This window comes from Mustelus asterias, chromosome 13 (assembly GCF_964213995.1).
Source record: "Mustelus asterias chromosome 13, sMusAst1.hap1.1, whole genome shotgun sequence".
Lineage (NCBI taxonomy): Eukaryota > Metazoa > Chordata > Chondrichthyes > Carcharhiniformes > Triakidae > Mustelus > Mustelus asterias.
Window position 1 is genome coordinate 94,347,158 of NC_135813.1, and position 13,713 is coordinate 94,360,870.

Consider the following 13,713-nt stretch of genomic DNA (forward strand, 5'->3'; position numbering starts at 1 on the left):
GATAGTCCGGCTGTGGGGTGGAGTGGGGAAAGTTGGCACTGGGGGGTGGGCGAAGGAAGGGAGGGGGAGACATTTGGTGTCTTCGATCCCAGGCAGATGTTACTGCAGGAGAGCAGAGTGGAAAAGAACTTCACAACAGTCGAAGATGGGTAGCGAATATCTTCGAGATAATCTGTTCTTTGATGGCACCAGCTTTGTTGTGTCAAGTAACACTGAACTGTCATGTAGTGTGTACAGTTCCCTACAAGGGACAGTGTGCGTCTTGTAGCACTAACCCTTAATAATAAACATTCCCCTGTAAGAACCTCTACTTGGTTTTGATTTGACTTCCAGCATCCGTCAAATAACATAAATTAAAAGTGTGTGTCATCCTTCTTCCGGTGGCTATATTGCTGCAAATTGCCATATCCATATTTCCTTTCCATTGCAATGTGTTCCATTCCCACCACATAATCATCGGGACGGGAACTCTTGTTCAACTCCACAACTCGTGGCACCACAGTTGACCAGCGGTCTGTGTGAATAGAAATGAGAATAGAAATAGAACATGTCTCGGCACTTAGTAATTGAAGCAGCCAGTTAACAACATGACGGCCCACCACAAACCCTCACTTTACAGGCGAGAGAAGACAGATTTACTCAATGTTTTACCAATGTTGAACTTCAGGGTCAGCTATGGTTTAGAAACACAAGTTTCTTTTTCTTTTTAACTTTGCTATGGTTAAGAGCGCAAGTCCAATTTTTTATAATTTATTAGAGAAAGCAGCTCAGATTCTAGGAGGTGCATTTTATTTTTATTCATTCACGGATGTGGGCGTCACTGGCCAGGCCAGCATTTATTGCCCATCCCTAATTGCCCTTGAGAAGGTGGTAGTGAGCTGCCTTCTCGAGACGCTGCAGTCCACATTATTTTCATTTTTCATCTGATATTCATCAGAAGCGTATTTATAAATAAATTGCAGCCTGGATAATGAGTTAGAAGGGTCAGATTAGGGACTTCTCCTCCAGATCTAGATTTCTGGTGCATATTTTTGACAAGGCAGGACAAGAACGCGCCAGTGATCCAGGCTGGTATTCCAAAGTTTCAGGCAAGCTGGATGTCACAGGGTGGAGACTGACAGACTCTTTGTAGGCCAATAGACTTTGAAACCTTTTTGAAAACTTGTCATAGACTATACAACAGATTGTCCTTGTAAAGTGGCTTGAGACATTAAAGTGGCTATATAAATGCAAATGTTATTATTGTCCAAAACTTTCTGCCCCTTTACAGTTGAAATGGACCATGTGCCACCCTTAATGCTGGACACCTTGACCTTGAAGAAAAAAATCGATGTCTTTGTTTTCATTCCCGATTTAGTCACGGGAGAGAATTATTCAATGTTGAGTTTGAAGTTTTGAGGGTTTTCTATTAAAAAATTTCGGGCGCCTCCTGGAAATTATATCTTTGGCATAAGTTCATTCTCCAGTTTAGGAGTTAGGACATGTGACTGTATGCAGTGAAATCTGTATTAAAACAAATACTTCCCCAAAATAAAACTGACATTTATTGAGAGACGTTTATTGGGAGGCGATGGCCTCGTGGTATTATCGCCAGACTATTAATCCAGAAACTCAGCTAATGTTCTGGGGACCCGGCTTCAAATCCTGCCACAGCAGATGGTGGAATTTAAATTCAATAAAAGAAATCTGGAATTAAGAATCTACTGATGACCATGAAACCATTATTGATTGACGGAAAAACCCATCTGGTTCACTAATGTCCTTTAGGGAAGGAAATCTGCCGTCCTTACCTGGTCTGGCCTACATGTGACTCCAGAACCACAGCAATGTGGTTGATTCTTAACTGTCCTCAGGCAACTAGGTATGGGCAATAAATGCTGGCCAGCCAGTGACACCCATGTCCCACGAATGAATAAAAAAACCCCCAAAGAACCTGGGTGGCAAATAAATCGCTCGGAAACCCAAGGACGTTCACAAATTATGAACTGTGGACCAAATGCACCTTTTAAAACAGAAAGATGGAACATGGTCTATTGCTGAGCCGCTGTATCTGGAACTTGCACTGAGTCGGGCCCACTTTGCCCAAGCAGCTTGCTCCTTTTATACCCCCAAATTCTCCTGAGGTCAGTGCGAGGTGACAGGTTTTGCAGCTTTAGTGAAATGTGGAGCAGTTTACCCAGCATGAAGCGAGGCAGAGAAACCACTCTGGAGGTGGATGTTTCCACTGGTTTGCCCCGGGGATAGATTGGGTTCTCTGCCACTATGGATACTGGGAAAAGAACTCCCAATTTAACAAAATCTTATTGAGTATCTCGAACAGCTGTTTCCAGTCCCAAAGTTGCCATAATTTCCAGGTTTCACTGTATTTGTTACGTATGTGGTTCCCTTGTAAGTGTAAACTCAGCTCCTCACCTCGACGTAGCCGCCCAATGGTGTGGGTAAAACCAGCATCGTATTGGTAAGTGTCGTTCCTTCCCGGGTCTTCATTAATAATTCCAACATTTTGGTTCCAATGAGACCAGTTGACCTCATCCACCCTGGAATATACATGGAGAGAGAGGTGTCATGGTTACTGCTGGTGAGGTAGGTGGGGGGGGGGGGGGGGGGGGGGGGAGGATTGGAGATGGGTGAAAGCACAAGTGATCATGACACTTGGTCAGGGGCTTCAAATAAGGGGTTTGTTGTCATGATCACAGTTTAGCTGCAGGCCTTGCTCAGTGGGTCAGTTTCTGTCACTGCGGACTCTGCGTTGAGAATCTGCCCAATGTCACAATGTGGGTAAACCTGAGGGGACGGGTTTTTTTTGACACCTCAGTGTCAAATTGGGATCAGTCGCGTGGAAGTGATTTTCCCCAGATTGGCCAATCGGTGGCGAGAGGGTGGGTTTGACATTCAATTAGGGGCAGTGGGCGGGCTCTTGAAGTTGGAGAGTTCATAGGACACGTCCAACATGGTCAGAGATGCAGGTAAGAGAGAGAGAGAGATGCCCACATTGCATAATTTAAAAGTTTTAAATTAAAAAATTAAAGATGCCTCCATGCGGTCTACTCCAGGCAGATGGTTCATTTCCTGAAACTCAGGTGGGGGCCTGTAAACTGACTGAAACTTTCCAGTTCCTCTCACGCAATAACCCTTAACAGGCCATTAAATGTCCTTAATCGACTACTCATCACTTGGGGACAGATAGCCCTTTGGCCACCTTTCCCACCCAGGGTAAAACGGTTAACCATCATGCTGGCCGGCAGTGCAAATTTCCATGTTCACCAACTCCATACTCACCCCCACATGGGGGAAAAAGCCCTGCCCAAGGGCACAGAAGTTAAAAGAGATGCTTCCACTGCCGCTAATATAGTCCCTATATAATCTCTAATCATTTCTAATGGTGAATCATGTCTGTGGTTCGCATTTGGAAGATAAAGTCACCTCAAAAGTAATGATTTTCTGCCCCAGGAGAACAGTATAAACAGTGTGTAAGATTACACCATTCCTAACAGTCTAGGTCAATTGTAACATTACTTTAATGAAGAAGTCAGACGCATTATTCAACCCAACTACTCGGAATTGATTTGAAGTTTCATCCCTTCTCACAAGTTCAATCCTCTGCATTTTTAGTTCCCTTTGAGGTTATATGAAACCTAAGACACTGTCAACTACTCTCGATGAGCACAACCGTATGTGAAGTTTGTAACAAAAGTCAGTAAAACTGTTCCTCGGTTATGACAAAGGATCTCCACCCAAAACGTAACCTCGTCCTTTAGTTGCGGACATATTTGCTGTATTTTCTGGCATTTTGTTTTGGCAGCATGCCCGGTTTGGACAACTTGGGTCCTTTCTGGGGTAGTGAGCTGGATTGTTAGTTGACAGTGAGATGTGCCTTTTGCCACTCCTTGGGGTGGTCAAATTTACAGCGGCTTCTGGCAGCTAACTGGCACCAAGAATTGCGATGAAACAGCCATGGTGTCTCTGTGCCAGTCACTGCAATTGCACAGGTGTTCACAACAAAACTAGCTCAAGCATAAACAAGAAGAGAAAAAGAATATCCTTATCTCTTTTCTTACCGAAAGCACCATCTCCGGTCAGGGGTTCCATCAGAATTAATTCCCACGGTAACCATCTCTCCTGAACGAAATGCTTTTCTTAGAAACACTGGGAACGATCTCTCGATATCCAGTATTGTTGTGGCCCACTGTTGACAGCAATAAATATTGGATATTATTTCAACAATGAATTTTGCTGTGTACCACAGTCAGGTGGTCACATCGATCTACAACTGCTTCTCCACCTTCACTTCTCCATTCCTGTCTCAGTCTTCTCTTTACTTCAGTCTTCTTCTTTCCCTCTCCTTCACTTCTGTCTATTTCACACCTCCTCTATTTCTGCTTTCCACCTTCACCTCGCTCCTTCCCTTCCTCCTCCTTCACATCACTTTCTCCCTCTCCACTTCAGGCTTTTCCTCCTCCTTTCATTCTTTGCTTCTTGCTTCCAATTCTCACTAAACTCTCTTTTCTGTTATCTCTCTAAATGAATAATTGGCGGGGGGGTGGTGGGGGGGGGGGGGGGTGGGCAGTGGAATCGGACAGCAAGTGAGTGAGAGGCAGCAGCATCAGTGGCCATTGGGTGTAAGCTGTGTGTGAAAGAAATAACTTGTTTTTATACAGTATCTTTCATGACAATACAGAATAGCAGTGATTCGATTGGACTGGTAACCAAGAGACTTGGACACACGAGTTCAAATCCCACCATGGCACCTGAGGAATTTAAATTCTATTAATGAATTAAATGTGGGATAAAAACTAGTATCAATAATGACAGCTTTAATAAGCTGCTGGGTCTGGCTCTCAAATTGTTTTTAGGGAAGGAAATCTATCACTCTTACTCAGTCTGGTCTGTGGGGAGGAGATGGCCTTGTGATATTATCACTAGACTGTTAATCCAGAAACTCAGCTAATGTTCTGGGGACCCCAGTTCGAATTCTGCCACGGCAGATGGTTGAATTTGATGACCGTGAAACCATTGTCGATTGTTGTAAAAACCCATCTGGTTCACTAATGTCCTTTGGAGAAGGAAATCTGCCATCCTTACCCGGTCTGGCCTACATGTGACTCCAGAGCCACAGCAATGTGGTTGACTCTCAACTGCCCTCTGAACAAGGGCAACTAGGGATGTGGGCAATAGCAACACTTATATCCCCGAAAGAATAAAAAAATATATAACTCCCAAACCACAGCAATTTAGGTGACTCTTAACTGCCACCTGAAATGGTCTAGCAAGCCACTCAGTTGTTCAAACAGCTACAGAAACAATGTTAGGCATTAGGCAATGAATGCTGGCCTTGTCAGCAGTGTCCACATCCCATGAGTGAATAGGAAAAAACAACCAGAGTATGTGCCAGAATATTGTCATTGTTGTCTTACAGGAGATGGGGTGCTCTTGTCACTTGTGTATCTTTGGATGTGATGTTCAGAGAGTCTCCGGGCTGCCAGGGAGAGTGGAGAGAGTGAGGGAGATAGGCTACAGTCTGTCATAGAGAATACATTGGCTGATGACATAGTCAGCATCATTTTGCTATTTTTTCATTCCTTCTTGTTGGTTAGCTCCAGTGTCCACTGGATCCACCTTATCAGGTGCCTGATGCAGAACATTAGTGCATTCTCGATCTAGGCAGAGATGACAGTAGCTTCTACGTATGTGACAAGTTTTCTTCACAATGCTTTAAAATGTCTGCTCCGTGTTTCAGCTCCAGCTTCCAGCTCTTTCTACTGTTTGTTTACTTTTCCCTGTGTCCACACCCAAGCTTAACCAATCAAGCACACTGAGCAATAATAGTAAACAGACTCACACAATTGAACAGAGAACAACTCAACACGCGAGGTAGAGGTGTGAACAATGGGAGAGCAGCTACAGGGGTCAACATGACATTGTTCTCCCCAATGCAGCACTGAAATGTAAAGGAGGGTAAATTGGGTGATGGTGATGACTATTCCTGCGTCTCCCTCCAGAGGGTGAGGGCAAATAATAAAAAACTCTTTGGAAAAGCTGCAGTTTGAAACATCTCGAATTAGAGATGGAATTAAACGATTGGACAGCTCTCAGTCTCTCTCAGCTCCATGTTCTAATCCTGCTTCCTTCACGTTCACTATTCACACGAAAAAAACTGTTACCAAGGAGTTAATGATTTCCTCAAGATTTGCAGTTTGAGTGTTGCCTAGCCTAACATTGCCTCCCTCTCCTCAGATAACCACAGCCTGACACTCAATCATGTTGCAGCATGTGTGTGTCATGTGTGGACAAGATGGTCCCCACAGGCCTGTAGCCCACCGCCAACCCCCCCCCTCACCTCTCACACCCAACCCCCTCCACACACCCACATGCTATTACCACCACATCTCTCCCCACACCCACCCCTTAACCCCACCATCACCGACCCCCAAATGACCACCCCCTACCCCTGCAGAACCCAGGAGGTAACAACCACTCTGTCAGGAGTTTAGACATCTTATAATTTTGAGAAAATAGTTAGAAATAGTCATCACAAATTTCAAAAGGAATGATCTTGCTTGATAAATCTCAGAATTCTTTCAGTTCATTACAGATATGGTAGATGGTGGAAATGGATGTAGTGTACATGAACTTTCCAATAGTTTCGGGGTCTAGAAAGAGGGTCCATTGTCACAAGAGATCAGAGAGTGGAAGAAACATCTTCATCCAGAGAGATGACACTCTGCAATCTCCATCACGCAAACCAGCCTCCCATCCATTGACTCTGTCTACACTTCCCAAAGCAGCCAGCATAATTAAGGACCCCACGCACCCTGGACATTCTCTCTTCGACCTTCTTCCGTCGGGAAAAAGATACAAAAGCCTGAGGTCATGTACGAACTGACTCAAGAACAGCTTCTTCCCTGTTGCCATCAAACCTTTGACTGGACCTATCTCGCACTAAGTTGATCTTTCTCTACACCCGAGCTATGACTGTAACACTACATTCTGCACCCTCTCCTTTCCTTCTCTATGTACGGTATGCTTTGTCTGTATACTGCAGAAGAAACAATACTTTTCACTGTATACTAATACATGTGACAATAATAAATCAAATCAAACCAAATCAAACTCTGTAGAATTCACTTCCAGGAGGCAGGAACTATGTCAACATTCAAAATCAGGTTGATTAAATGAAAGAGGGAAAAAGGACGAAAGGATATGGGAGCTGCTCCTCTTCGATAGCTCAGCTGGTAGAGCAGAGGACTGTAGACCCTTAGGTCGCTGTTTCAATTCCAGCTCAAAGAAATAAAAGATGGGTTGGATGAGTGAGAGTGACTGGGGAGAGTAAATGCTGACAGGGATTGGTTGGGCTTGTTGAAACTTTTCAGTATGGTTATGGAATATTCAGTCAGACTTGCAGCCTCACCACTTCTCACTCTTACCTGCAATCTCCAGATTTGCTTGCTCTTCTTCGAGACTTGCCCCACAGTTTCACCCATCAAGGCAATTAACATGTTTAGCAGGAGCACAAAGGTTAGGATAATGTAGGAGACCAGGAGAATGACAAAGACGATGGGGTACTTGGCACTGTTGATAACATCCAGGTCTCCCATTCCGATGGTGAGCCGGAAAAGCTCCAGCAGGAACTTGCTGAATGATAAGTTGTCTCGACAAATGGGATACGTTGAACTTGTGCAATTCGGTGAGTCAGATGTTATATCACAGGTTTGTAGTGTAATATCATCACTGGGACAGGTCATCAACAGTGAGACCAGGGCTGGAATGGAAATTTGAGATATTACACAATTAAAATGTATAACATTTCCTCACATTTAACAGCAGAAAGGTGCAATACTAATCCTTGCTTCCATACACTTGTTTTGGAAACAACTTTAATAGTGATTTTGGAGGCAAGATTGGTTTTATTTTCCTTCCTTTTTATCTCTCCTTTACTTCCTGTTGCAATTAGAATAGAGTACCCTGCACCCTTACGTCTGCTGGGGAGTCGGTTAGCTCAGTTGGCTGGACAGCTGGTTAATGATGCAAAGCAATGCCAACAGCGTGGTTTCAATTCCCATACTGGCTGCGGTATTTCATGAAGGCCCTACTTTTCTCAACCTTGCCCCTTGCCTGAGGTGCGGTGATCCTCAGGTTAAATCACTACCAGTCAGCTCCCCCTCTTAAAGGGAAGTGTAACCTCTGGTCATCTGGGACTATGGTGACTTTACCTTTACATCTGCCAGTATAAACTGATCCCAGGAAGTGTGCAAGATAATCCCAGGGTAACTATAGCTAATCACTGTCATCCTCTACAACACCACAGTTCAGATTGTGAACTTAACATATGACTAATTGTGAGTACAAAGCCATGTCCTCCCACACCCCTTAATATTACATCTTCGATGTTTTATGTGTTTCATTTGGTTTGTACCCTTCCAAACCCCCCACTCTGACTATCGTTTTAAGCACAGTTATACCCTTGCCAATATTCACAGCAAGATGATGGGCGGCACGGTGGCATAGTGGTTAGCACTGCTACCATAAAGCGCCAGGGACCCGGGTTCGATTCCTGGCTTGGGTCACTGTCTGTGTGGAGTCTGCACGTTCTTCCCGTGTCTGCGTGGGTTTCCTCCGGGTGCTCCGGTTTCCTCCCACAGTCCGAAAGACGCGCTAGTTGGGTGCATTGGCCGTGCTAAATTCTCCCTCAGTGTACCCAAACAGGTGCTGGAGTGTGGCGACTAGGGGATTTTCACAATAACTTCATTGCAGTGTTAATGTAACGGGCGGCACGGTAGCACGGTAATGTAACGGGCGGCACGGTAGCACAGTGGTTAGCACTGCTGCTTCACAGCTCCAGGGTCCCGGGTTCGATTCCCGGCTCGGGTCACTGTCTGTGTGGAGTTTGCACATTCTCCTCGTGTCTGCGTGGGTTTCCTCCGGGTGCTCCGGTTTCCTCCCACAGTCCAAAGATGTGCGGGTTAGGTTGATTGGCCAGGTTAAAAAAATTGCCCCTTAGAGTCCTGGGATGTGTAGGTTAGAGGGATTAGCGGGTAAAATATGTAGGGATATAGGGGTAGGGCCTGGGTGGGATTGTGGTCGGTGCAGACTCGATGGGCCGAATGGCCTCCTTCTGCACTGTAGGGTTTCTATGATTTCTATGAATGTAAGCCTACTTGTGACTAATAAAACAAAACTTTAAACTTTTCACAATACAAACCTGATGTGAAGCCAATCATGAACAACACGTAAACCAGGAGGAACCGGAAAAGATCTTTAACCAGGATCTGAAAAAAAACAGGACAACCTGTCAGAAGACTGAAATGTCCGATGGAATTGAACAGATTAAATGACAATGGATCGGCATTGATGGTCTCCTGTGTATCGTTCTGTCGATGTGTCTGCAGTTCCTGGAATTTGCTACAGGTGTCAGCAGAGCTACGAGATCTTATAAACGCTGAAACAAGCAATAAAGCTTCCCCTGCAGGACTATTTTTCAATACTGAGATTGGAATCTTTCATACAAGTCTCTGCTAAATGTGACCTTGATAAGCTTAATTCTCTTTGGGGACATATTGATTCTGTGCCAGACAAAGAATGCATATTGCGAGCAATTCAATCTCTTTATCCTTCCTATCTATATTTTCACCTTCAGCTCTTTCCTCATGCCAATGCACCAATAGACACTTGTTATGTTGACGTACATTAGACACCGGCCCTCAAATCATCAGATCAAGAAGCCTGAATCCTACTCCATATCTTTTGCAAAGTTATGGTTGCTAAATGTGCCTGGACATAGTGGAGTGGATCTCATGCCCTCTTGCCTCCGACCACCCTCCCCATACTCCTGCTTAAAATCTTCTTTTTTAATATCCTTATAATGTTTCCCCTGCGTTGACACAAGCACATCTCTGAGATTAATCTTTAGTTCCCAGAGACTCCAGTTCAATCCTGGACGATTGTGGTAGTGCCGATTCTGTACAACGGACGAGGGGCGGACCATGGAAAGGTCCATATACCTCGGGGAGAATTTTCCGGTTTCGGGGAGAGCGAGACCGGAAAATCCCGCCCCTTATCTAAATGGAGAGAGACTTCGTTCGGGGTGCTTCGATGTAGAGGGATCTGGATGTCCTCGTGCATGAAAACTGGAATGCAGGTATTAAGGAAAGTAATTGGAATTTTGGCATTCATAGTTAAAGGAATAGGGTATAAACGTACGGAAGTGTTGTTGCAACTGTACAATGAGACCACACCTGGAGAACGGACAGGAAGATGGAGTTGAGGCTGAGATGAGATCAGTCATGATCTTACTGAATGGCGGAGCAGGCTCAAGGGGCTGAATTGCCCACTCCTGCTCCTAGTTGTTATGTTATTCCTGACATTGAATGTACTTTGCGAATATCAAGAATACTGAAACGGCTTTGAGGCAGCTCAGTGGGGAACATGTGGCATGAACAAAAGTTGGGGCGGCATGGTAGCACAGTGGTTAGCACTGCTGCTTCACAGTGCCAGGGATCTGGGTTTGATTCCCGGCTTGGGTCACTGTCTACGTGGGAGATTGCACGTTCTCCCCGTGTCTGAGTGGATTTCCTCCGGGTGCTCCGGTTTCCTCCCACATTCTGAAAGACATGCAGGTTAGGTGCATTGACCCGAACAGGCGCTGGAGTGTGGCGACTAGGGGAATTTCACAGTAACTTTATTGCAGTGTTAATGTAAGCCTTACCTGTGACTAATAAATAAACTTTAACTTTACTTGAATTCCATTGCAATGTATTTTTAAATGTGAAAAGTTTTGCCCTCAGACAGTATTGTTTATATTCTTACAAATTTTATGAATAAAGTATGTTTTTGGATAACAAATATTGATTTCGAGTGTCAGGAATCTAAATTATGGGAAATAGTTAAGGAACATAGGTATAGGAGGAGGCCATTCAGCCCTTCGAGTCTATTCTGCCACTTAATTAGGGCCTGTTCCTCTGCTGTATTGTTCTTTGTTCTTGTTCTTTATGGTTGATCTACATCTTAACTCCGCTTCGCCACCTTGTTTTCATATTCCTCAATACCCTGCGCCTAACAAAACAACTACCATTCACAGTGTCGATATTTTCTACTGACCCAACCACAACAGATTTTTTTCGGCGGGACAGGGTTCCAAATCCCACTCCCCTTTGCCTGAAGGTGGTTCTTCCTGACATCACCCTTGAACGGCCTTGCTCCAATTTTAAGGTTGCTGCCCCTTGTTCTGGGCTCCCCCAAGAAAGTTGGGCTAATCTTCATTGGATGACAAATGGATGCTGCAAGATGATGTCATGGATTGTGAGAGGATCATAAGTTAATAATTAAAAAGTTAGGAGTGAGCTAAGGTGTTACTTTCTTACACAAAGGATGGCAGATTGATGTGATGTGGTAATGGGTAAATGGGCCAACAGATGGTGTTCAAGGGGAGATTGGATATATTTATAGAAAGCAAGAGGTTGAGTCAAGCTTGTCGAGTCTACTGGTCTTTTCCCCGAAAACGTATATGCTCCAAAGATACACCCACCTTCTGTATCATGATGCTGTAGGTTCCTGTTAGCTTCAGGCCTCTAGTGAAGTACAGTGTGTTTATCCAGCCTAAGACCAGAGCAAACACCATTACAGCAAGATAGGACTCCTCACCAGCCAAGTACAGTCCTGCCGACACCAACACCAGGATGGAATAAATAAAACTGCAACACAGGAGCATCACAGTGTCTCGGTCAACAAAAGGGTAAACGTAACTCCGCAGATAGACTGAATAATGGCCCACACTCTCAGAATCATTCTTTTCTGGATGGGTGAACTGAGAGGTGAGATCTCAGCAACTCGCCCTTTTCCATATGCTTCTCTTCCCCAATACAGCAGGAGTGTGGTTGAGCAACATGTGACCCCTGGGCCTTGACCTTTGACCCTGAAAGCCAGTCCTGTTTGAATGTGTGGTTCTTATGTGTTGGCTTGTCTTGTTTGAATTTGTGGGGTTAGCGATACGAGAAGTGTTGTTTATAGCACCATTATCTTATTTATGGATGAATCCTAAATTGGTTAGTATGAAATTGCTGATCTGTTAGTACCAGTAGATTAACATAAACGTGAATTAATGGGAATGTGTATTGAGAGGTTCCCAAACATTCATGTTGCATATGAATATTGCCCAAGAAGACAAATCTTGAGCACCCTTGCAATACTATACCCCTCCCAATTCTGTACCTCAATCATGTATCGCTACATTATTAGCTCGTAACCTATGTTGTCCACCTTGGCCCAGTTTTCACAGGTTCTCATTTAACTATAGCCCCTCCCTGTCTGTTTTCTGGACTGCAAGGACAACTGGGGCAAAAGGTAAATACATGCTCTTAAAATGCTGGAAGCAGAGCCACATGCTCCCCAGACACCAACAGAAGGGGCTCTAAGGCAACACTTAAATACGAAACTGTACAAGCTTCATCACAGAACTTTGCTGTGCCCCAGGCCCAGTCAATTAAAGGAAACATATTTCAGCAAAATAGGCAGCCCATTGGCCATCATTTTTTCTTCCACCCCTCATCATGCACCCAACAACCACTCAACACTGGCACTTCCAGGACTCAGTGTGACCCTAATGCCAAAAAAGAGAAAATGCTGGAAAATCTCAGCAGGTTTGGCAGCGTCTGTAAGGAGAGAAAAGAACTGACGTTTCGAGTCCAGATGACCCTTTGTCAAAGCTGAAAGGCATAGAAAGTGGGGGATATTTATACTGCAGGGTGAGGGAATGAAAGATGAGTCACAACCACAAAAACCAGGGGAAAGGCTGCTAATGGCAGCCCATAGAGAGAATAAAAGGTGTGAATGGACAAACGGCAGAGAAGCTGAAATCAGAGGGTAAACTGTGACAGATAAAGATGTGGGGGGAGGGGGAGATGGGTAGGAGAGAGATAAAATTGAGAGAAAGGAGGAAAGGGGAAGCAAAGGGGGAGAAAAGGTAAGGAAAGAGGGATAAAACGGGGGGAAAGAGTGGGAGCGGAAAGAAAAATAAAGAAAGACAATAAAGAAATAAAAGGTAGAGAAGAGTTAAAAATGAAATGAAATGAAAATAAAGGGATGGAGGTGGGGTAGAGCTAAGACCAGGGTGTGACCCTAATCGTTTGACATTAATAAATTGAGATTTGCTTACATGAGGAGATAACATTGAACAAGATCAGAACCTTCCTCTGTCTCTGCAGACTGATCTACCCATAAACTTGCCATCGGTAGTGAAGAAGTTGGTTTTGCTCTGATTCATCCAAGAGTGTATTTGCTTGTGGGCAGATGTGAAACATCATTAACTTTTGGTTGGTACTTTCAATGGTTTGACTGAGGAACGATTAATTTGGAAGGGTGGTCCCACTGTAAACATTACATAATTCCTTCCGAAAGTTGTGTGCTGAATTTCAGGCTTTTGATTCACAACACAAATAAATACAGATCTCTCTGTACTAGAGCAAAGTGCTGTAAAATCTTGTATATAGGTCATAGAGTTCTGGACCATAATCCTCATTATAGATGTTAGACAATATTCTGGCAAAATTAATGGACTTCTTTGTAAAGTGAGCACTTTATAATCTGAATTTTAATTTAACTTTTAGGGAAACAATGTAGGTCTTACTAAAGCAACTGGAAAGATCCATCAATGAACATGGAATTCACTCCTGGACATTTCTTCAGAAACAAATCCTTCACCTTTGGAATGGAAAAAAGATT

General features: G+C 44.2%; 1 protein-coding gene and 1 non-coding gene across 2 annotated transcripts in view; one reads left to right on the plus strand and one right to left on the minus strand.

The window, feature by feature from the left end:
- Positions 1-353: 353 nt before the first annotated feature.
- Positions 354-13,713, minus strand: part of trpv4 (transient receptor potential cation channel, subfamily V, member 4) — a 69,701-nt gene continuing 56,341 nt past the window's right edge. Inside the window, exons 9-15 of the mRNA XM_078226111.1 lie at positions 13,619-13,692; positions 11,522-11,687; positions 9,200-9,266; positions 7,425-7,759; positions 4,059-4,186; positions 2,413-2,537; positions 354-514 (exon numbers count right to left, since the gene is read on the minus strand). Coding sequence (XP_078082237.1) covers positions 354-514; positions 2,413-2,537; positions 4,059-4,186; positions 7,425-7,759; positions 9,200-9,266; positions 11,522-11,687; positions 13,619-13,692 — 1,056 coding nt within the window. The remainder of the gene's footprint in view (positions 515-2,412; positions 2,538-4,058; positions 4,187-7,424; positions 7,760-9,199; positions 9,267-11,521; positions 11,688-13,618; positions 13,693-13,713) is intronic.
- On the plus strand, positions 7,215-7,287 carry trnay-gua (transfer RNA tyrosine (anticodon GUA)). Its single transcript has one exon. It is a non-coding gene; the product is annotated as a tRNA-Tyr (tRNA).